General features: G+C 39.8%; 1 protein-coding gene across 2 annotated transcripts in view; it reads right to left on the reverse strand.

Moving 5' to 3' along the window:
* The window catches only part of LOC139996813 (uncharacterized), a 75,435-nt gene extending 50,322 nt beyond the window's left edge, over positions 1 to 25,113 (reverse strand). The window contains exon 1 of one of the 2 annotated variants that reach the window (XM_072021323.1): positions 23,139 to 25,113. In XM_072021323.1, the coding sequence (XP_071877424.1) occupies positions 23,139 to 23,232 (94 nt within the window). In that variant the 5' untranslated portion in view covers positions 23,233 to 25,113. Of the gene's footprint in view, positions 1 to 887; positions 1,040 to 23,138 lie in introns of those variants that run through there. The other variant, XM_072021324.1, reaches the window with a different exon arrangement.
* Positions 25,114 to 25,553: the final 440 nt, after the last annotated feature.

Below are 25,553 nucleotides of genomic sequence, written 5' to 3' on the forward strand. Positions count from 1 at the left end.
GTGACGATTATACGACATTCTGACAGCTGAATTATGAAAACAAATTCTATAATAGGACTAAAGCATAGGAATTTCAAAAAACATGGCGCTACAGGCATTGCACGGTAAATAGAAACCAAACAGGACTATGAATCTTTTAACACAAAGATGATATTTAGTGTATAATATGTAAGTATATTATATGACATATAGGTTAAGAGAATAATGTTTCGTTAATGAATATTTTTCGGCCATTTTGAAATATCGTACTATTCGATTCTACGAGTGAAACACGAGTACCCACTTCAATAGGAACGCGGCATTATATAATTCAACGAATTCTTGTCCAACAGAAGTTTAAACATTGTTATCACGATCGTCCAATATCTATTTTGTAGTGATAAAATGAAGAGTGGACGTGATAACTAAATTTACTTAAAACATACGATCATTCGTGTAATTTATAATGTTTCATAGAATAATAATAAATAAAAGTAAATAATAAAGATTAATAATCAGTTATTACTGACATTTATACAAATTCATATTTTTATCAATACAATGGAAAAAAGTGAAATCTACAGAGAATTTTTTTTTTTATATATTTTTCATATTTTGTGAGTTACGTGCATTTAAATTTAAGTCTAATGGTCTAATAGCTACGCACGACGCCAAACGGTAACAAGGTATCTGCTACATCGTACATCGTAACATCGTATTGGAAGAAAGAAAAACCACAGAGTACGGCAACGCGGGTGTAACCTCATGCGTACCTACACCCGGACCGGACCACGAAGGCCACGCCAAATATCGATTCTCGCTAAACTCGAAATGGATATGGAAGCCCGAAGAATGTTGGAATTTTCTAGCGGGTTGCGAAGAGTTGGCATCGATAGTTCCCTACGTACCTCGCCTCTTATCTTTCCCGATCTGTCCAACCATCGTAACATTCTTCTCCTCCAAGAGATCTCGGCCAATCGAACACTTCGAAGCGCATCCCCGCGAGACAGACGAAAGAATTCGAAGTGTGGAAATGAGCGTTGCCACAATTGCAGTTTGCGTTTAACAGGAATAGCACCGGCTGATATTTATACTCGCTAGGAACGTTTCTCTGTGTTTCCTGCGAGCGCTAAAGAGAACACCGCGAGCCCCAGCCTGGAATTCGTAGGTTCCACGGAAAGTAGAATTATTGCACATCGGAGACCGACTCTAGTCGCGACTTGAATTTAACGATAACAAGAACGAAGCGACTGGGCACAACGACTGGTTTCCTCGATCGGTAAAAAACCACGTGATAAAGAAGGAATGAAACAGAGAGGTCGCTGCAAAATGGGGCATCGCGATCGACAGCGTTCACGCGATAACGAAACGTCCTCCATTAAACGACGAACATAGTACGCGTACGTAATCGCAAAATAAGTCGCCACAGGTTTTAACGACTTGGTTCGTTCTACTTTGCGTTTGCTCACGACTTTTCGTTGATCTAACGATTAAGTATTCGAGAACAGGGATTCGAGGACGTTCGATACGAGATAACGTTTATCCTGAGCTGTGAGTGGCAAAAAAGAAAACTAAGGAACGCAGAGAGGGGGCAAGCTACGTTTGATGGCAGAGGCGACAACTCGAAAGCACGTGAATGGCTTCTTCGCGTGATGCAATAAAACCTTATCTTTCGCACTAGGAAACGTTCGATCGGTGAAACTTCGATCGAGATTATACGTGAAAAGAAGGCGCGATTTCTTTTAATCGCGTACCGTTTTATTTGATACCACACAGAAGGGTGCCGATTGAACGACAAAAGATCCATGGAAGACTGAACGAACAACGCGAATTTAATCCGCTTACTCGTGTAAGCGATGAACGTGCTTGATAATTACGTTAAACGGTGGACGGAGGCGCGAATCGTCGCGGGGAGACATCAACGCCCGATAATTGTACACGTTGGCCCCGAAGAACGCCGGGTCAAGAAGAAAGCCTATCGTATTTTGCTGAGCGAAGTAGGTGCCAATTGTAGCGGCTTTAATAAACTCTGTAAGAGACAATGACGGCTTTACGAGGTGCAATAGGTCGATTGTGCCTGCGATCTAAGTGATGAGATCATCGGCGATCGCACGCTCACCGTTACTCTCGCAATTCCAATTTCATAAATAATCTATTTGGTATTTTGGTATTTCCTTTACTTGGGAAAAAATATTTTTGCAACCATCGGATACCTTATGAAGTTAATTCAAATGAGATATATCTGTATATTAATCGATAAAAGAAATAACATTATTTAATTAAATTACGTGTAATATAATTTATCATCCACATTTGGAAGAAATAATTGCTCAGTTTTTGAGAACGTGCAATTGGTCACAAAAGTGTCCTGTCATGTTTGGTATGCAGTATATTTTATATAAAATTATAGGATTATTGAGAAGGCCGATAATTATTTAAAAATAAAACAGAATATATAGCGAATAATTATACCTTCAAAATTAAATACTAAATAACAAGACAAACATTTATGTAACCAACTACTGTTGTAACCAACCTAACCTAACCCCAACCTAACCCCAATATGTATCGTAACACAGAAGAGTTAATCTTATCTTTTCCTTTATCTATTTACGAGCATTATTGCCTATCGCAGAATAAAAACAAAAGGGTAACAATAATATTGACCATAATCATATCAACAACATTCTCTATCATATACGTTAATCAGTTAATTAAATCAAATTTCATAAACTACAGCCTCGAATCAAAGCAGAAAACCAACATAGAGCGGACGATCAAAGAGAAACGACACACTGTCGGCTCGAGTCATTATTCAGATTCAAAGAAGAATCGACGAGGCGAGAGACGAAGCTGGACGACGACAGACCGCGACGAAGACGAGGCACGACGCGACTAAGTCAACGTCCATGACGACGACAACGACTACTACGACGACTACGACTACTACGACGACGACGACGACGACGACGACGACGACGATGACGACGATGACGTCGAGAAAGAGGCACGACAACACGGGTGGCGTCTCTCACGCACGCAGAAACGCAAACCTGAGCACATGAGAGTTCGCCGGTATAATATTACAGACCTCGAGGCACTAGGACTCTCTACTCCTGGGTGTTCGTTACCCGTTTCTATACCGGGTGGTTTGGATCGATCGCGCGAGCCAACGCCGCAGCGAATATCGATTTCTCGCCCTCTTTCCAGCCGTTCGAGCGCAACGTTCCGCAGCTTCGATCGCGTTCGAGCTATCCGCTGATCAATAAACAAGCAGCCAGTGCTGGACAACTTCGTGATATGCTATATACTATGATACTTTTTTCCCTCGACTTATAACGTACGTACGACTCATAACGACTCTTCGTTGTAAACCTCCATAAGAATATTAAATGGTCGTTAAGGAGTTCCATTATTCTCCTTTTCTTTCCATCGAGATTTCTCGTAAAGGTCAATTTAGGTTAATCCAAGTCGGAATTGCGAAAAATTAGACAACAGAGGGACTGGCATATCTCGACATACCGATGGTCTCAGGTTAGGTTAAGTCAGACGATTTCACGACAAAAGTCACGATTTTTAGGATTTCTCGAGCTTCTTGGAAGGTACCCACCCACCAGCAGCAAATTCATGGTTCCCATGAAACCGCACGAACGTTCTAGGCCACCAATGAACTGGCCAAGGAATTTGGACTAAAAACTCGACCACCTAGATCGAAGGTGAACAACGACAACGTGCACGACGAAACGGTCGGCAAACAATATATCCTCTCTTGTTTACCGTTTGGGAATGCCCCGATTCGCCACGCGACACCCGGTATAACGAGGAGACCAGTCGAAACTAGAGAGTAAAAGAAGGAAGGGGGTGGAAGGTTGTGGTAGGACTGAGTGAAAGAGAGAGAAAGAGGGAAATACAGATGGTGAAAGGAGAAGGAAGACGGAAGAGGGAGAAGGAAGGGAAAAGGGTGCGTCGAGGAAGCAGACGTAGGAGTTAGAGGGAAACGTGCGGTCTCTCTCCGCAAGAAGGGAACATTGGTAGGGGGTGGTTCGGTTCTATGGTACCCCATGAAACACCTGGCTCTCCTCTCTCTCTCTTTCTCCAGCTTTCCGACTGTTCCATACATTGCCGCCTGCCTCATGCTACCGATCTTCGTCATATTATCCTAAACTGCACTGACATCCCTTGGACCTTAGAGCTAAGGGCCATCTTTGCACGTCAAGCGGCTTGTTATGTGCTGGACAAAATATCTATATCCGACAACGGGAGATGGATTGGACGTACTCTGTTCATCCAGGTGTTGCTAAATATCGTCCAACACTCTTATCGCTCGTCCAATCGATTCAGATGCGGGAAAGTTCAACAACAGAGGGCTTAATGGCCGTGAAGATTCAATCGACTACTCTGATATACACATACACGCTCGTCCATAAGTATTAGGAAACGAGATGAAATAAAAGAATCATTAGGGACTAATTGAAACATATGTGTGGCATATGGTCGGTGAAAAATCTATATGTTTACCTACTCTATGTCATAATAAAAATATTGCAAATAATAAGAATAATTTTGCCATTGGTATTGTTCAATTTTCTATTATTAGGTTGTCCTAAAAGTTTCAGAAGAAAATAATAGATGCACAACATTTTTTGTTTGAATGCAAACGGAACGTGTCCTACGGCAGCCAGAGGACGATAGAAGATAAAGACCAAAACATTTGACGGATTAGGTTTCATGTTTGTATCAACACAGCCAAATAAAGCAGCTGCGTGCAGATAACGAAATACAGTTTTGGGCTAACCTAATATATTTGTTATTCTTTGATTCTATGCATTCTGTACACGATTCCACAGAGTCAGCTTCAAACTTTGCAAACTTGTAACTTGTAAAACTTGCAATTCTGCGTGAGGCAGACCCGATGCAAGAAAATCCCACATTTACTTAACACAATAGAACCATTTATTGCAACTTCTTATGCGTGACATATGCGTGCCTTATGTATATAACATATTTTACATTTCAATTCAGGAAGTTTCTTCCACTCTGAACGTCTAACCTTTGGATTCGATTACACCATTCCTGTTTTTGGAAGACGGTATAAAATCTGCGTAGATGTCGAATGGATGTAGGTGTCCAAGAAATAGATCGCAATAGACTCTATGAATGGATCGCCAGGGTTCACTGGACGTAGGTGTCCAACGTTCTGTTCTAGTCGAATCGCAGGGATTCGATGAACGTAGGTGTCCAACGAGCAGATCGTTCTGGTCTCCGATTAGAATCTAAAAAGGTCTCGTCTAGGCGTCCGACGTTCCGATTTTCGAGCCGGAAGGTTCGACGATCGGCGTCGATACGCCACAGGATCGCTAATTACGCTCGGGCCACAGTTTCTCGTGCTTGGCGTAAGAGCTTGAAGGCGTAGGCGTGACTCGCGAACGACAACCTCTGGCGCGGCGAGAACAGTAAATTTACCAACGATATTCTCCTCTAATCCAGAGAGGAGTGAATTTTGGGTAATTTTTCGATGAGTTTTACGTTTCGTCAAATTTCAAATTATCTTTGTATCGGAGATAATTTTCAGGTTGGGAGATGATCGCGGCGTTTCTACAGAGGAACGAGACGAGGAGTCGGTGTGTTCCGGTAGTAGTGACGGTCCTAAAATAGCGACAGCAACAGGATGATCGCGAGACGCCGTCAAGTTTAAGGTATTGTTCATTGGAACGCTACGTGGGTGAGGACAGTCATCGAACGTCGAAGCACTCGGTCCTCGACCGGTCATTTGCGATGCAAAATCTTTTCTTGGAAGCTGCTCGGCCTGATTCTATCGATGTAGGTTATTCTAACGGGAATCTTAGACAATGCAACAGTTTTTCGAGCTGCTTTCGACACCATATTCCGTGTGTCCCTTCTAAAACGAGCCTGTCATTTCGTATCAAGAAATTATGTAATCAATGGTTAAAGAATAGTGGAATAAAAGATGGCGGCGAGAGTTGGAAAGATAAAAGTGAGCGCCACAGGCGAATACAATCGTCAGATCTATCGACAAGCCGAGACAAGAACCGCACAAAGCATTTAGTAGCGTATGAACACTTTTTGCCGTGTGTAGGCGGTATTAGGATTGCGCAACTGCGCGCAAGGATTAGGATCTGTGCGCGAGACCGGGAGAAAGGGGTAGGTGGGAGGCTTGATTTCCGCAAATTAATTCATAAGAACGTCGTCGGCTGACGTCACTTCCTGGATACGCGCCGGCAAGGCGGGATACGCTCGTAGACGCGAGACGATCGTTGCAAGAGAGCTCCTCTTTCTTATTCTCTGTCTTTCTTACGTTCTCTTCCGCGCAGCGTGTCGCGCATCTCCGTCCTTCTCTCGCGGCCGCCGTTCCTTCGAGCCTCCTCGTTCATCCTTCTGTTTCACGCGGCTCACCTATAGAGGGATACACGTGCCAACTAAAAACCGCCTGGCTGGGCGTAAATAGAATGCTGCTACTTCAAAACCGCGAAAATAAGGGCACTGACATTCACCGGGTTCATCGCGATCGTCTTCAAAAAAAGAAATAACGCGTCGATCGCCCATCTTAATCTCTATATTCCCGATCTATAGATCACAGTGATACTGTTTTCTTGGAATGAAGTTAAAAACATGTTACGTGTATAGGTTAATTACTAATGGGATGAATCGATTGCTCCAGCAGCGTACGAGGAAGAAGGTCGAAGATCCGTCGATTATCTTCGTTACTGTGTGTGATCGTAAGATTAAACAAAGTTTCTTTGGAAGCTGAAATTACGACTTAATTACTAGCAGGCCAACTTAATTACCCGATGAATGTATCTTCGATCGAAGATGCAACGCCTCGAATCTAATTTAACCTCTAACTTCGTCACTGTTTTACAATAGACACTTTTGCATCTAAACTACCTTCTAAATATGTAGTTGGCCATTCGAAAAGTCAACAAAGGAACCGCCACGGGGCAATTATCCCATCTCCGAGGATATCCTAACCTCTTTCCTTCGAAATCCTTCCGATCGCCATCATCTTTCGATCTTTGCTCGGCTACGCGGTAATCTCATTAAACCGGGGAAACGTATCGATGCCAGAGCTGATTAATTCCCGCACGAAACGAACAGGCCGGCCGGTTAGCGGCTCATTAAATCCACCTCTGTGAAGCGTGCAGCGTTATTACGCCTTTGTCTTTATCATTTTGCCCGATAATTGCTGCTCCCTCGCCATCTTGTACGTACATTTCGATTCTTCCACGACTTGCCCCGTGTATCCGGTTTCGACATTTTATATTCAGTTGGCAACTAAGTGACTGCGGATTTTGCCATTGGGTGGTAATGACAAAATCCGCAATCACTTAGTTGCCAAGCAATACTTCTCTCGATCGAAGCGCATACGTTTAGCGGGGGACACGTTTCGCGACAAAAGCAAGAAAAATCATCGTCTCCGTTTCTGAACGAGGTTAAAAGCAGAAATCGAATACTTTTTCGAAATGGTTATTTGAGGGGATTTGCAGTTTTATAAGACTATTGTGATCGTCTTAACGCTCTTCTCGGGGACTTTGGTACCGGTTAACCGTTCACACCGATTGGGATTTATATTTTCAGAAAAAAGGTCGCTGAAAGTGTCCGGAAATCCTTTCGAGGAAACGAACATTTTCTTGTAAATTATGTTTTTGTTTTGTAATTTTTTATCAAGAAGAATGAGTAAATATTGCATCTAGACTTTTCCTGATAGCTACTAGGCAATGATTGTATCTACAATAATTAAGTTTTACTACCTGGTATTACCTTTTATTATGGTTTTCAGAAGTTATAAACTACAATTTATTGCTCAGTTAACCCCCTTAACTGACGAGCCATTCAATTGTTTCGTGAGTTTGGATTATTTAATTGCTCTATCGAGCAGGTAAATAAATAAACTTCGTTTGAAAATGTAAAAAAATAGGAAATTTAATGTATTATGTTTTTCAGTCCAGATTTACAGTTTTTAATAATTTCATTAGCTCAAATGTTATCCCCAGAAAAATATCTACTATATCATAAAAATTGTTCGGTGTAAGATCAGACAGTAGAAAATTGAATTATTTAGACCATCGATTAACACGTTGATTCCTCACGCGAATGCTACTCTGCCTCAGAACTGCAATGCATGGAATCTATCATATGTCATAACATTTAATTTTTGCTAAATATTATATTGTTTTTAGTCTATTATATTTTAATTACTATTTACTTACTACTAATTACTTATATTTATTACTATTTTAATCTTTTGGTTTATAGAGTTTTACCTTGCTTTAATTAGTCTACAAAATTTAGTAACGTGGGACACTGATGACCACCGTGGCAGTCGACGTGTTAATCTACAAACAATCATAGTTTCCTACATAAACAAAAGCAACAAACAAGAACAAATAAATCAGTCGCGTTTTGCCCGTTACTCCGGTTCCCGGTCCCACGAGAATCAGCCCATCGGCAACGGTTGAAATTCATCGGCCGTGTAACAGATCTCAGTAACAGAGGGGAATCGGCTAATTGGCCAGTGAAAATCGGCCCACGTTGTTTGCCGACTTTTCAGACCAAAATTTCGCCGCCAGGTAAACCACCGACTCATTAGCCGGCTACGGTGCAATTAGACGTGCCGGCAACAGCTTAATTAGCATACTTTCGTTGCCACGAACGCACCCTCAATGGCGGACGTGTATCCGCGATACATGGCAAATCCAACGATGCGCATGCGCAAACCTTTTCACACAAGCTAATTCAGTTGGGACCAGGAAACAGAGAAACGTTACTCGCTGGATAATTTCACTTTAATTAGTGTGAACGTGATGGTTTAACTCGAGTAGTCAGTTGTACGTGGAACTGGATGGATATTTTGGTGAAGATAGGGTTAATTGGTAAGCTGTTGACTTCAACGGAAAAGTTTGAAACTACTTTTGTTTAACAATTGTTTGTTTGTTGTCACAGGGGTTAACCTTTAACGCTCTTTTAATTGTGAATATCAACCGGCAACTTTAACTTATTCTCATCATTCTTCAACTTGTATGTTTTTAAGTGTCAGATTTGAAATGCTACAATGACGTGTAAACAATAATATTAAAGTCATTCAAAACAATCTTTATTCATCTGAGAAGTAATATAATTTTGATTGCAATGTTTATATTAATTATAATTGAGTAATGTGTGTAATTTTTTTAGGTCTCACAGTACTCACTGAGAAGTATTATTTTTTATTTGTAAACAGTTACCGATAACGACCGAAAAATACATTTGGAGTAGAGCGCCGCACATCGGTGGTGCTTGAGAGACACACTTGGAGCGTTAAGGGTTAATCCCTGAATGCTGGTGGCTGAGTGAATTCTAACGTGGCTATCTCAAGTTTATTATTTTCTAAACTACTCTTTATATTCATTATTTTCAGTGTACTTCTATATATTTAATAAAAATCAACTTATCACTATAAAATGAAACATTCGACTGAACTAATAATAACCTATTCCCCGCTAGACGAGGACTAAAGCAACTAGAGTATCGCTACTATGAATCAACGAAAACCGCTACTGCCGCGCCGCGATTAGCGCTGTCTAAATATTTTTCAAGTCAACCGCTGTCGTTCGAACGTAACGCGCGCGATATATAAATGCAATTTTATGTCTCCCTTTTTTCGTGCCACATGCATTCGTGCACGGTAGCAAAAGCGGTTATTCCAGCGTTAAATTTAATTTATTCCCAATGCTGACGTATCACGAGGTATTCGCGTGATCGCCTCTCGACAGCACAGCGAAAAAGCTTTCTCATTCGAGGAGAGTAGATCTGCGGATAAAAAGGGGTACACATTTTTTCGTGGAATTCCTTCGACACCTTTTTTCTCCCTTAAATCTCCGGTCTTTCAGCATTTTTTCGTTCACATAAACGGGAGAGAAAACGGTTTTTGGGTAGAGAACAGTTTAGATGCATTGAAAAGATCGGCACACGAATTTGAAATTCGCCGCAGTGGCGCATTTCGGCCGGTAAATTACGCCAAATTTTCACGTGTTCAGAGGCATAATTTTCTGAACGATTTATCACCTTGGTAATGACGGCCGGGACCCACCTCGCAGTCAAAGAGATCGTATGTAAGCCGGAGAACGTTCGATAATGGCGTGGCCGGTCGGACACACCAGCCTTTCGTGATCGCGAGATGTAATTTGATATTAGCGGGCCGTTTCGGTGGAAAAAAGTGGCGCGTTCCTACCTAGCCTTTACTCTCTTTCTCTACCTCTTTAGCGTTCTTCACCGCGTAGCATGGCCTGATCTAATGGACAATGGAAGGTCCACTCTGGCATCGAACCAAAGACACACCGACGTGAACACCGACGCGACGCCACGAATTTGCATAACTTCACGCTGCAGGTGTTCGTATTGCAGCTTCGTACGTGTAAAGGTACGTGCATTCGTGTGCAAAATGACACGAAAGTAACGTAAACCATGGCTTTCGACGGTTGATGAGCAACGGTAATATAGGTTAGCATGAATTGCGGATTTTATCATTGGGTGGTATTGACGAAATCCGCAATCACTAGTTGCCAACCCAATATATTAAAGTAAATAAAATCTACTAAGTATCTAAAGTAGATAAAGTAGATAAAATAAATAAAGTAGATACAATCGAGATTTAGTTTGTATTTTAAGAATTTAAAATAGTCGTTAAAATGGCAGTGGAAGGCAGTCCTATTTACGGTAGATTAGCAGGTGGAACGATGATTGATCACCCGGTTGAAAGCAAGCTGCTGCTAATGATTATCAATTAGTTATCGATAATTCATGGTTCGAGAAACATATGTAGGTCCCTACAAGCGTTGCAACAAATTTCATTTTCTACATAAAAATATTTTCGCTATACTTTAAAGGAATAGATTTTTGCAACTGTTTAAATTATTTAATTCTACTTTGTAGAATTGGCACGAATGATAAACATTACGATTGAATATACATTTGATGAATAACATTACAGTTGAATGATATACGATTGAAGATCGATTAAATATTTATGGTAGAGTATCGGCAGCGAGTGAAGAGCGATTCGTAGAATGCACGTGAAGAAATGGGCATACGTGGTGACACGTGAAGAATGAATTGCACGTGGCAAAAATCACCTATACTTTACTTATTCAGTTAAATATTTTACTTACTTCAAACTATTAATTTCTCACGTCTCTTTAACCTTTTGCACTCCAATGTCGAGTGTAACTCGATATCAGTTTTTATCCCATTCGACATTCTTTCAGTCCCACCCTTTTTTGTGATTGCATGCTGGAAATTGTTTCAAGATATAGCATACACTTAAAAATTAGAAAATAGAACAGTAGTGTGAATAAAACTAGTATTTAAGTGAATTTGTTTCTTCCTTTATTTACTTAAATTGTCTTATTTTTTAGTTAAAGTAAATTTCAAATAAAACATTTAAAAGCATTGGGAGCTGCTACTAACGAAATTGAAATAAAATTCCCAGTGCAAAGGGTTAAGTTACATACATGCAATTCTTTTTCCATTCTCCTCTTACAAATTCATACCTTTCATAATTTTTTCACAATTCATAATTGTAAAATTCATTTTCAAGTATTTACCAGCAATCGTTAAATTCATCGCAGTTGCCCTGTTTTCTGTTTTAATTCCATGTTGCAGCTAAATACAATCCAAAAGCTGTTGAATCAAAGGAAATTCGCTTACAAGAAGAAATTATCTGCAAAATTGCTTTCGATGCTAAATAACCGCATTTATTTCGATAAAATTTCGTAATATCGTTATCGCTTCCATATTCATAGCCTGTCTCTTTCTTTTCCCCAAAACAAGGAAGTCGTCGATGCTGATCGATACGACGTTAACATCTATAGAACAATCGGAGAGCCTGCAGCTCTCGATGCAATTTTGGTGCATCAGGAGCAGTGGGCCGCTGCACTGCGACCAACTGCAGCACTCCCTGAAGGTATAAAAGCGGCGGGTGGTTGCGGAAGTCGTGGCTCGATGGAAATAAAGTTTCGTGCAGCAGGGTATCGCGAGGTTAAGAGTGGCGATATATCGCTGCAGCCTGATTTCAGCCCGGCACGAAAACCACCGTTTCCTAAGCCTGTTTTTGTATATGGTCCCGTTCTTCCTAAGAAATCTTACGTTTTTTCTGCCACCCTTTCTAACGTATGTATCCTAACCTATGTATTGTGTTGGCAACTAAGTGATTGCGGGGTTTGTCATTACCATCTATTGACAAAACCCGCAATCACTTAGTTGCCAGAAAACTAATTGTATTCGTGTGAGATTAGATTAAAATGTAGCTTCAGTTCGAGTTCCTCGATGTTAGATTATTATAATATTTCCATATGATATGGTGTTACAGTAATAAATAGCAATAGTCACTAAAGTACAGTAGAATTCCTAACCTCAATCTATTAGGAGGATTAAGCGATTCATATATTAGATTGGCAACTAAGTGATTGCGGGTTTTGTAATTACCATCTATTGACAAAACCCGCAATCACTTAGTTGCCAGAAAACTGATTGTATTCGTGTGAGATTAATTTAAAATGTAGCTTCAGTTCGAGTTCCTCGATGTTAGATTATTATAATATTTCCATATGATATGATGTTACAGTAATAAGTAGCAATAGTCACTAAAGTACAGTAGAATTCCTAACCTCAATCTATTAGGACGTGGATTACGCGATTCATATATTAGGTTGCCAACTAAGTGATTGCGGGTTTTGTCATTAGGTGGTAATGATAAAACCCGCAATCACTTAGTTTCCAACCCAGTAGCACTGTATAATAATCGTTAATAACTAATAAACAATTTAAAATTAATAACGAATAATCTTTTTCGATAAAATTCAATGAATATTGGGGGAAATGAAGAAGAAATAAAAGTGACGTGATTGGTCGACTTTGTTCCAATCGAGGACCGACGCAGAGTGGCGCGTAATGCACCGAATAACATTTGTGTCGCGCGCCCGAATAATTGATCGTCCTTTCACGTGCCACACCGGACGTAAATCGAAGAGCCGTGGTAAAATCGTTCGTCGAAGAGGATACGTTAATATTCATGATCGAGATTGTCCGAGCTTGTCGTGTCGACGTGCAGGATTATTTTCTCTTTTGGTCCAACGAATTGTTTTTTTAATTTCAACTAGTGGCGGCTTGGCAACTAAGTGATTGCGGCTTTTGTCAATGCCACCTAATGACAAAATCCGCAACCACTTAGTTGCCAACCGTGCAAGTTGTAAACCATCGTGAACATTTGTAAACAGACAAAATTATATTGAAATACTGATTTATTGTAAATAAATTGTAATTGTAAATTGTAAATTGTAATTGTAAATTGTAAATTGTAATTGTAAATAAATTGTAATTGTAAATTGTAAATAAATTGTAATTGTAAATTGTAAATTGTAATTGTAAATTGTAAATAAATTGTAATTGTAAATTGTAAATAAATCAGTATTTAACAGCATAAAATACATAAACAACAACAACAACAAATACATAAACAGCATAAAAAATCTCTAAAGAATCAATGCTTAAAGGAATTGTAACATCGATAAAAAAGAAAGATTTTTCTAAATAAACTAGTAAACTAATAAATATAACGTTACAGGTTTAAATGATCTCTATAAAAAATCATCAAAATCAATCATGTTGACAAATATACCAGTCCTTCGGTTAACATTGTTTCGCTAAATCCTATCAACCCATGAACTTACTTCAATAGAAACTCGGTAAGCAGTTGTTCAATAGGATTACAAGTCCTAAAACAACACGTGAGAAAACATTCGACCCAGTATTATAGATAAACGTTCGTGAAATTCATCCGGATAGACTTTTCACGGCAAACCGAGCACGTTTTCCACTAGATTTTACGACCTGGTATTTAGCAAGCAGGTAGAGACAGTCGCGTATGCGACGCAGTCCACCGTTAACACCGACGATTTTCACCATCCGAGATCGGACACGATACGAAACGTGCGCCGCTAGCATAGTCATACGAGCATCCTCCTCGTTAGCCGAAATCGCCCTTTCACCTGGTCGATTCCGGAATAATGGGAAACTGGCAGAAAACTCTGGAAAAATAGAGAACAATAGGATTTGCCTAATGAAATAAACAAAAGTTCTATTTCCCTCTGAGATCCATTATTACGATAACATAGTTTAGAATACCGTAACGTCGTTCCATTCACCTAAACGTTACGAATCCATTCAATGCAACTCTAAAAATCTAATTCATTCAATTCACTCGCCAATTTTCGCCAGATATTGTTATATTGTTATAATATAAAATATTACTGTAATATTAATATTTGTGATAAGATAATCGTTGTGATAACGATTTTGATGTTACTTAGTGGTTAGAAGAGTATGCTTTAATGTGATGTAATTTTCAAATGAGGAGCAACTAATTCGATCGAAAATATAAAGTGGCTGACGAAAGTATTCGAACGCTTACATATGCAAACTTGAATGGTCGAAATAATGTACATTAAAGCAATTTGCTTAGACAAGCAGATGTCAGTAGGAAGATGGAAGTTTTGAGGTTATGTCAGTAGAATTTGAAAAGGATTCAACAACGTATGTAGGCTGATACATTTATTAGAAATACGCATTGTAAGTGACTGACAAAAGTACTTGAACGCTACATATATTATTAAATTGTTTAAAATTAATATTTTGTTGAACCACCTTTAGCAGCAATGGTGTGTCTCAATCGATGTTCCATACTGTAAACCAATGATTTTGTAAAACTACACTCAACGGAGTTCCATATTTCTATAATTTTATCTTTCAATATTTCCTTTGAGATTATCTGAAATTTATTTAATCTTTTCCCGATTTCAGTCCATAAATTTTCAATAGGAGTAATTAGCATGTATGGTGTGTTATATACAATCCATTCTTTCACAATTCTAACAGTATGCTTAGGATCATTATCTTGTTGGAAGTGGAAATCTTCCAATAATTCTAATTTACTGGCACTCCCTTTAAGATTATTTTTTAAAATATTTAAATACTTATATTTATCAAGTATTCCATCAATAAATATCAAATTTCCGGTGCCACTGGCAGCCATGCACCCCCCACCATGACCGATCCACCTCCGTGTTTCACTGTTTCATGTAAATGTCGAATTTCCAATTTCGTATTTGGTTTCCTCCACACATAATTTTGACCTTCTGAGCCAAAAATGTTAAACTGACTCGTCCGAAAAGATGACTTTGTCCCAAAAAGAATTATCTTTATTAATATAGGTTTTTGGAAAAGTCAATCTTTTTTTATGGTTTACCTCATTAATATATGGCTCTGCCATGAAAATCATTATTTCGTAAGATCAGTCGACATAATTCCGGGTGAACTTCTTTATGAAACATGTCAGTTACCATACTTGCGAGTCGAGGAGCGGATGAAGTAGGATTTTTTTTAATTCGCGAATGATAACTTTCTCCTCTCTTCCAGTCAATTTCTTTGGTCGACCTGATCGACCTTTGTTTACAAGCGTTCCCTCGTTCTTTTACTTTTTTATGATATAATGTATCATGGACTTGCTTCTGTTCACAATTCTGGTAATCTCGTTATATGATCTGCCGTCCTCATGTAATCGGATATTATTTCTCTTTCACACTTTTTTGTTTCACACTTTCTGGTATTCATTTTAAATGCTATTGTGCACACTTTTGCGTTACTGTTACTGAAACGATATCCTAACATCAAGTGAACGTACCAATATTTTCATTTAGCAATGATGTTTACATTCGCTGCAAAGGAAGATGAAAAACTATCAACAGTGTTACAGCGTTCGAATACTCTTCTGAGACACTCATCATGAATGTTTCTGATAAAAGTATCATAGCTCCTGTCTATATGATTGAATCGTTTTCAAATTTTACTGATGTAACCTTAACACTTTCCCACCACTATAGATACCAAATTATTTTAACAAATTAATTTAGTACACCTAATTTTATTAATTGAAATTTGTAAGTGTAAGCGTTCGAATACTTTCTTACTTACTTATTTTCACGAATTTTTCCTAAGTTGATATTTTTGTAAATATTTTTCAAAAGAATCCCATGACAAAGTTAATAAAAAGACAGTTTCTTTTCAATTCTCGAATTTGTCAATCTCCCGTGTCGTTTCTACGGTGACTGAACGAGCCCGAAATAAAAAAGAAAAAAACTGAGATAGACGAAACGGTAATCCTTTGACGAAAACACTAAAATCGAATATGATTTACACGGACGTTTGGATGTTTGTCCAGGCAACCTAATAATAACGGTATTCATTGTTGTGTCGTCAATCCCACGGTTGGACTCTTTCGTCTATTTAGAAATAGGCGTTACGCGGGCATTGTGCGCGGGCTTCCAGGAGAGAAGCAGAAAACATCATTGTCCGAGAAATGGTCGAGTCCGAGTCGCCCTTGGATGCTCTCCTCCGCGTACGATACCCTCGTTGCTGCGATCAGAAACGAGGCCGAGCCGTTCGTGCGGAATACAAGTACCGAACACACGTACGCCATCTGAATAGTGCAGCATTACCGGATACCGCTCGTACACACAGGATGACTTTTATTACTAAACGATGAAATTCCACGATCTGGCTGCTTTGTAATCGTTTCAGATTTTTGTCAATAGATTGGACATTTTAAACGTGATGTAATCGAGCATTAATAATATAATACTGTGATATGTTCAAGTTTGAAAAAAAAAAGTCAGTGAATTTTTGTAACGAGATACCAGATATTTATAACGGAGTTCTATGGGAACTATGGGACCTCAGTAACGTCGGTAAAATTCTGTTAGATTTTCCTCCTAATTAATCTTTTCTAAAAATCTTTCAAATAGAATATTTCATTCCTATTTATAATAGAATCCTATATTCCAATGGATTTTCGAATTATATCAAAAGAATTATAACAAACCAGAAGCGTTTCTAAAAATTATCTTGTATTATCCTATTATGGTAAAAGTGGTATGATACGATACCAGTAATAATTGCGAAACGCTAGAATTAAAAAAAGACAGATACGATACCGCTTTTTTGCAGACAGTTTCACAACTTCTAATAATCCGAGAGTACTGTAATATTTATAAATATAGTTTAATAAAAATACTACAAGTATCGATATTAGAACCCGTTTCATGATCGTTTTATTCCTACCATTCGTTCAACACCTGCGCTTAATTACGACTTGTGTTAAGCAAGTTGTAGGTAAAAGGACGTTTTCAGGATCACGTGATAAATTCGACACCAACAATCCTCTCTATCCACGAACACGTATCCAACCGTTTAATTTTCCAACTCGATAAACCCGACACATAACACATCGCCGTTAATTAACAGACAGCCATGTATAATTCATGTGCTATTTGCTAATGGGGACAGAAATAGTTACTCTCGAATGGTTGGCACCGCGAAATTTCATATACCATACGCGACTCTAGGGAAATAAGAGCTCGGTGTATTAGACGTTTTATCGACGGAGTCGATTAACCGGAACCGTGAATCATATCGAAACGAATGGGCAAACCTTCTCGAGATTTCACGGTAATCGACCATTGATTCAACGCGCCGACTCTCGATTACATCTATCGATATACGCGGCGTTCCTCATTGCAACAGGAGACATGGCGATATTTTTCAATTTATATTAGGTTGTCCGAAAAGTTTCTTTCGTTTTATAAAGTGATAATAGATGAACAATAATTTCTGTTTTATATTATATTATTAAATTAGGTATGATCCATTTCGTTCTATTTCTATTATTACATTCGTGCATGATTCAATAAACTAATATAAAACAAAAAACATTTCGGATAACCTAATATCTTACGTTACACTTTATTTGTCCTTTTTTTAATATTATTCTTAGCAACTAAGTGATTGCGGATTTTGTCGCTAGATGGTATTGACAAAACCCGCAATCACATAGTTGCCAATCCAATATTTCTAATTATTTGGTTATATATATTTATTCATGTTCTATTTATAGGAGAAAATATTTTCAGATATCAGTATCTCTTATCTATATAGTTTGTTATCTTCTAATAGATAAAACCACGAACGAAGAAAGAAAGATATCTCGCTCGATGGAAAGTGTGGAGTTGTAAAGAGAAGCTGTTAGGCGAATCGTGAAAGTAAACAACTTCTTTTTTGGAAGTATATATATGTAGTTACTTACCGGCGAACCGGCACCAAAGTGAAATTATGAAACTGTTTGGCAGTCTGCTGAGACTTATCTGATCTTTATTATCCTAAATTAGAACTTTTTTTTGCGATAGAGAAACTCCAAGTTTGTTGAATACATCTTTTGTAAAGAATAAATTTCCATTTCACTTTGGAAAGAAGAAGAGTCATAGAATATATAGCTAATAAATTATCTCGGACGTTATTCTATTCTTTTCGTAATATTTTAACACTTGAACTACCGATAGTTAACACTTTGACTGTCACGTGGGTCATATATGACCCGCCAAGGTTTCTCCTGTGACGCCACTGTGTGGTCATTGGTGACCGGAGCGCTTCAACTTTTTACAATTGTAAAAATTGTATGAAAATTGACAGTTAGGGCATTTTGAATATAACCAATAAATAGAAAATGCTTTGAAATAAAAAGTGCCCCACTGAACAATTAAACGTTTTTATTGGAACATCAATTAAAAAAAAATGAGAACAAATCTTGCATCTAACGGTGCACTGTGTTTGCGTCCATATCTTTGAGAGGTAGTTTACGAATATTATTATAAACACACCTTAAAAAATAATTGTGAATGCTGCTTTATAATCATATAATTGAAGTTAGAAGTGTGAACATACCTTACTATTATATATAGAATGAGCAAATACCGTTTACTAATATTTTCTACGCGTTTCAACAATTCTGCACGTTTTGCTTGCGACGAAACAACAAATGCGAATGGTTCGTTGAAATAAACAAAGCCTTGTTATAATATGTGGCTATCAACTGTTAGCAAGGCGCCACGGTGGTCACCTGTGACCACCAATAAGATAAACGGTCCATTGGTGGAGAATGTTGTCTTAAATCATCAATTTATTATTACTTTGCCATTATATGCTTTGAATAACAAAAATACTCCCGTGGCGCCCTCAGCGAAACATGTGATTTCGGCGTGGCAGTCAAAGTGTTAACATGAAGCTATTTCTATGAAAACCAGCGAAAATGACTGGTCCTTAAAAAATACGTAATAATAGAATATTTTTATATTTATTGATTTATTACTTTCTTACGGAAGGAATTCCATGTTATGTAGTACATTTTTGGTATTATTAATCCATCATCCCTAAACGAAGATTGACACATTTATAAAATTGCAGGACCGGCCATTTTGACTGGTATTGGTATAAGTAGCCCTGATAGAAACTTATATTCAGTTTGAATACATAAAGAACAAAATAAAATTCACTATATTATTCTTTTAGTTATCGTTACGAAAAAAAAATATAACACGAAGTAGGAATTTTCAAATAAAGTTGTAAAACCGATCAATTTGACTGATATGATCCACCTGTCAAGATCAGCGTTTTTTCATTATTATATGTTTCGAATGGCGGATCGGTGTTGTGGAAGCATTAGAAACCATATTGGACGCGACAGACGCGCCACACCAGACGACGGAACGTCTATTCGACGATTCGAACGGCATCGAAATTTAGCGAATTTTCCGGTTTCTTGCCCCCTTTGATGATCCCCCGGCCGATATTCCGACCAGACGGCGGATACGTAAACCTACACGTCGAAAATAAATTTTGCCGAGTATTGCCGGTTCATTCTAAGGCGTATAGAATGATAGCTATTTCCGTTAAGGAGAAAAAAACCGGTGCCACTGTCTGTCCGTGGCTTCTAAAGATAAAGCGTCTGCAAGCGATTTAACAAGAAAATCACTCTGCTCCTGTCTGCATCCTGCCCTATCGAATTCGTTTCCCCTTTTTCACAACCCTTTTCCTCATTCCAAAAAAAACAACCACCAAAAGACAACCCCCGGAAAAAGAAAAAGTAGAAGAGAAACGAAGAAACTAGCGATAAAACGGAAAATAAAAATATCACTACGCAAGCAAACTATTCGCCTTTCGAAATTTATCGATGGCTAGAAAACAGCAGACGCGGATGTTGACTCATTGCCACTCTCACTTTTCCTGCGATTTGCATCGAATCTCTTCCACATATTTATGCGCTCGATACGAGCGCACAAAATCCGGCCACTCGTTTGCAATATCACCGATACGACACCGCTTCTCTATTATATTCTTTCTCTATGACTGTTCCACATTTACGTTTCCTCCTTATGGATCAGACCTGACTGTAGGTAAATTCTCGAATAGTACCGACTCGGTACCCGAGGCCGACACACACAGCAGCGGTCCTCAGACACGTTTCTATTTATATTTTGATGTATTCGCGGCCGATTTTTGCTTAGAGGTTACTCATTCACTCGTCGATGAATTAATGTATAACGGATAGCAAGAGGGGGCAGAGGTTTGCATATGTATCATATGCTCGTCTATTCGATCGAATAAATACCAATCTGTTTGGTTTGGAAATTTGATGAACGTACTCTCTCTTAACGATGGTGGAACGGTGTTTATTTCATGATCGATAGATTAGGCGATGACGAGTCAGATATGAGATAAACAAACCTATCGAAATGAGACACGCTACGGTCTCCTTCCGAGCAACGATAACACGTACTGATCGAAACGATTCTGATTTATTTTGCTTTTGCGAAAACATTCTTTACGCTGAGTTTTGATCAAAACCTTAGTGGTACAAGTAATGAAATTTTTAATTTGAGAAAATTAAAAGTGGATAAAGTTGAATATCAATAGAATCATTTATATGAACCAGATATTAAAATATTGCTATAGTATTTACAAAATATGTATAGTAATATAAGATCACTATACGTATGGAAGTTTAAACGTGCAATAAAATTCTTTAATAAATACTGATCTTATTTATCTTTCCTATATAAGATTCCAAAGAAAAATGCACTTTCATCATTTTTCCATTGAATTGGGCGATTATTAAGATTGGATCCGATGAAAGATAGTGTTCTCGACGTCTTGGAAGCGAAATTATCACAACGTTCGTATTATCTGAAATACTTTAGGACCTCACGTTAACAGTTAATCCATGCGTTTAAATTTATCAGAGGACTGAAGAAATATGCAAGGTTGTTTACGTACATATGTACTACTTTCGGTTATCTACTATTATTACACACGACAAAGTGCTTCGATGACTGTGAAACCAAGGTTTTTCAATTCTTCGACTTTTAAAGCTGCAGGAGATTTATACTTTTCCTTTCAGAAACTACATATAATTTCGCGACAGTCTGAAAATAGATTTCGTTTCGCGTGCATGTAAGAAGATATAAAAAAAAAAAAAAAAAATTGGTTGTATAAAAAAAAAAAAAAAATAGTTACAGGAAGTTTGAAAAAATTTTTTGGAACAAGAGAAAATATTTTTTTTGAATATACAAGGAGAGGCAACTTTAGAAATAAAAGTTAGTTGGTTTATTCACTCATTAGACAAGAGTTGGTTTCGCGACGCTGATCGTTGCGAAACCGGCGACAATAGCGATCATTTGGCCGCTAATTAACACCGATATGAGAAGAATCGGTGTTGCCGTGTCGCTGCGGCGTGTCAAGAGGACACAGATTCTCACAACGCGGCCACGGATTGCTGTAATCCAAATAATTACCATCGCCATTCTCTTTCTCTCCGTGACAAAATTCTTTATTTACCACAGAATTCCTATATTATCATCATTCGGCTCCTAGTCTAATTCAACGATAAATCGCTTAAACAATGCTCGATCAATTCAACAATCAATTTCAGAATGCAATTTGCTATTTAAGAACAAATTACGAACGTAGAATAGTTCGGATAAAACGGACCTCGATAGAGAAACGCATAAAATTCACAAGAAATTCATGGGTTTTCACGCGTGTAGACTATGACTGATCTTTTTCATTGAACAGTTTGCGCAATCGATACAAATAACCGATTGATCAAATAAAGCAGAACTACGAAACGCTTCCTTCCTGTTTACGTAAGCATTTTATAGATAAGATTTAATAAAATATCAAAAGTGTTATAAATAAGCAATATAAACAAATTAAAAATAATTTCTACTATTATTTCCACTATTTTTTCCTTATTTATTTCTACCGTGTTCCGGAAGTGTATACATCGACGAGAGACGCTTGAAAAGTGCTCTAATGATAAGAAAAAAAAAAAAGTCATGGAAATTGGTAGCGGGCGAAAAGTTAGTGAATTTCAAGGTAGGAAGAGAAACACGTTGACACGTATTAAACCGATGACAACGATCAACGATTTGGATTTGAGAGGAAAAGGGGGTGGTAGTGAGAAGCGGGGTTAGGTTAATTTTACGCGACGCTATGGAAATCCGAGTCGATACGTCAAATCCTCTCTGCACGGAATACACGCGAACTCGTATAATACCGCGGTTACACGAGGCCGTCTCTCGTTTTTGTTCCTCTTATTCTGTCTACGTCGTCCGCTGTACGCTTCCATTTAACAGCTAGCAGTAGCGGTGCACTGACTCGAAAGTCTGGGAATCGAAACCGCACGGATTCCCCGGCGGCGAGCCGCCTACCCGACTAGACAAGGACCGAGAAAATAGCGAAATTTTTACCGAGATGCAGAGAGAGTGTGACTAAAGCACGCGTCGTCGATGCTGGAAAAGAGACATGGGCATGCACACGCGCAGGGAAAAAGACAAAATACGAATACATATGTATATACGTAATAATACGCTATACACAATAATATTTATAGCGTAAAACAGCCGAGAAACGAGAACGACATTTTCTCAATTCGAGATACGTCAAAAGTTCCCAACGATTGATTTAACATTATGTATACAACTTATAAACGCGAGAATTCTTATTGGTAATTGTTATCGATGATTCTTATTGGCGAATGCCAATGATTCGTAGGCAACGATACCACGACGACGATCGTCGTTAGTTTTTCTCTGTCGCGATTCCCCTGGCGTGCGCGGCGTGACTTTTTCCTTGTTGAAACGAGAAATAATCGACAAGACGGCCGTCAAACGTTTCCGACGTTCCGTCCAACGGATAGAAGAGATGGATTGCGTGCTAACCTGAAAGTCTAGCGAGGAATCGAAGCATGCCAGCGGCGGAAGACCAGCAATGAGCCGCGGTTCCAGCGACTAGAATTCCACCAGCGATCGGCATTTGTGTTTTCCTCCTCTTTCCCCAATTGTCCTGGCTATGTGTGTATGTGTGTACGTAGTCGGTTTGGCCTCTCGTGTCTGTGCGTTCCTCTTCGGCCGTATGCCAGAAAAAGAGAGGTAGGAGATTCGCACGAAAGAGCGAGAAGGACGGAGTGTGGCCAAGGGTGACGCGGAGTCCTAGCCTAACCTAACCTCTCTTCCTCCTTTGGTGTAAAGGGATACACAGGCACGCACCGGATGAAATGCAAGATCCTCTTTCGACGGGGCCAAGCACGAGACAACCGGTCGCGCACTGTTTTTTCAGTTCATGGCACACACTGTTCCCATAGCCCGTGATTTTTCCTCGGATGTTTGACACTCCCGTTTCGGCTGGACAGCAGCCGGTTTCGTTTCGTTTTTCGTTTACGTGTCGGTAGCGTGTGTGCGCGCGTGCCGTGCCGTGCCGTGTCGTGTCGCGCCAGTGAAAACTCTGCCAGCGCACAGACAGGAATGGTATAGACTCAGACAGAGACGGGATAGATAAATTGGCCTTCAGCGAGAGAGAGGGAGAAAGAAACAGTCCATTACGGGGAGAGGGGAGAAGCGCGTACGACGGCGTAAAGTCCGACCACGGCCTCTATGGGATGTGAGAGAAAGAGAGACGGATTCTATCTCGTTCTCTCTCAGAATACTCCTCTCCGTACACTTCGACACGATGTTGTCACGATTCACGCACTCATTCGTTTCTCGACATTCGAGTGGCAGACGCGTAAAACCCCGCGCGCACACTTCAGGAACTTCTATATAGGTTCGGAACGAAAACCTGCTGCTGCTGCTGCTGCTCGTCGTTGCTGCGACTCGACCAACGAAACGTGTATGTACGACGAATACGCGCGCTGCGCCGTGATCGTACGCTTCGAAACACTGTTACTTAAACCACGAGTCACGGAAACTCTCTCCTCTTTCATCGGCTGTTTTTCAACGACGATAACCAACAAACGCGAACATGCGCTATCGTAGCAATGTTAGATGTATCTGTACGATTGTCCCGTCGATGATGGTGGTGTTACTACTCGTTGCTGCTCCTGTTAGATATGTCATCGTGACCGCGGTGAGAATCGCGGTGATATTCGCGGTGTTCGTGGGCCCTGACGGGCCCTCGCGATTCTATTGGCAACGACACTGCACTGTCAGACACAGCCTACGATAGAACAGCCGAACGACGACTGACTCCTCCACTCGCAAGCCACCAGCAACGTTGCCACATCACTCCCGAGTCTCAATCGGACAAGTCTTCGGCCACCGACGTACAGGTACGACGATCACTGCGTTCTTGGTGCTGGCGCGCGACCGACTGTTCCATTCGATTTGTTCTCTCCTCTTCTTTCTACCTCGCGAGTCTTCCTCGATACACCGTTGTCGTTGTTCTCCTTGTTGTTTATTCTGTTCTCTCCTGTCCTATCCTGTCCTGTCCTATCTCGTCTCGTTCCGTTCCTTTCTATCCTCTGTACACGTCGAAATCGTATCCGCTGAATCGAATCGTTTTTCGTCTTGCCACGACTTGTCACCGATTCTCCAAGCCTTTTACAGTGCCTTCACTCTTACATGGTTCTCTTGAACCCGGTGTGTTGTGTCACGACGGCGAGGGTCACACTCGGTAACTGATCGCTGGCTATTGTCGCTACTATCGACTGCGGATTCGGTCAGTGCATCGAAATCCACAGAAACACTGTGATCCGAACGAGCACACAGCACCGAACTAACTGACCACATCTGCTGCCGATTTGATGGCAGCTCTGTTAACTACAGCGCACGGCCGGCCAGTCTGCCTCTGCCAGCCAGTATGCTCCCTCGCTTTCTTACTCTCACCTACCAGCAGCCTGCCAGCCTTCTCGAATCGGCCGAGCCTACCTCTCTCGTGTATTCTCCTCCCTTCCCTATCCCCTGCTCAACCGCTTTCCTTCTCCTTTCCTCTTGCCCTTCCCGCTACTCGCGTCTCATTCACTCGCTCGCTTGCTTTCTCCATCCTTTTCCTACCGTCGACTCTCGCTTCCACCTACTACCTTCCTATCCCGTTCTTCGTTCAATTCTTCGTCTCTCGCTCTCCATCGAATGAATGGTTTTAGTTCGGGAGGGCGACCGTACCGGAAACAACCGATTGCATCCGGAAATCACCGAGCCTGTACTTCCCGCATTAGAGCGCTTCTTGAATAAAATTCTATTCTTTCCTCCTTTCTTTCCTCACCGTTTGATATCTTCACCGCGTAACTTCCTTCCGAATTCGTCATTCTCACACGTACATATCCGGGGAAAAACGGTTGATAATATAACTCGCTTATCGAC

This window comes from Bombus fervidus, chromosome 19 (assembly GCF_041682495.2).
Source record: "Bombus fervidus isolate BK054 chromosome 19, iyBomFerv1, whole genome shotgun sequence".
NCBI lineage: Eukaryota > Metazoa > Arthropoda > Insecta > Hymenoptera > Apidae > Bombus > Bombus fervidus.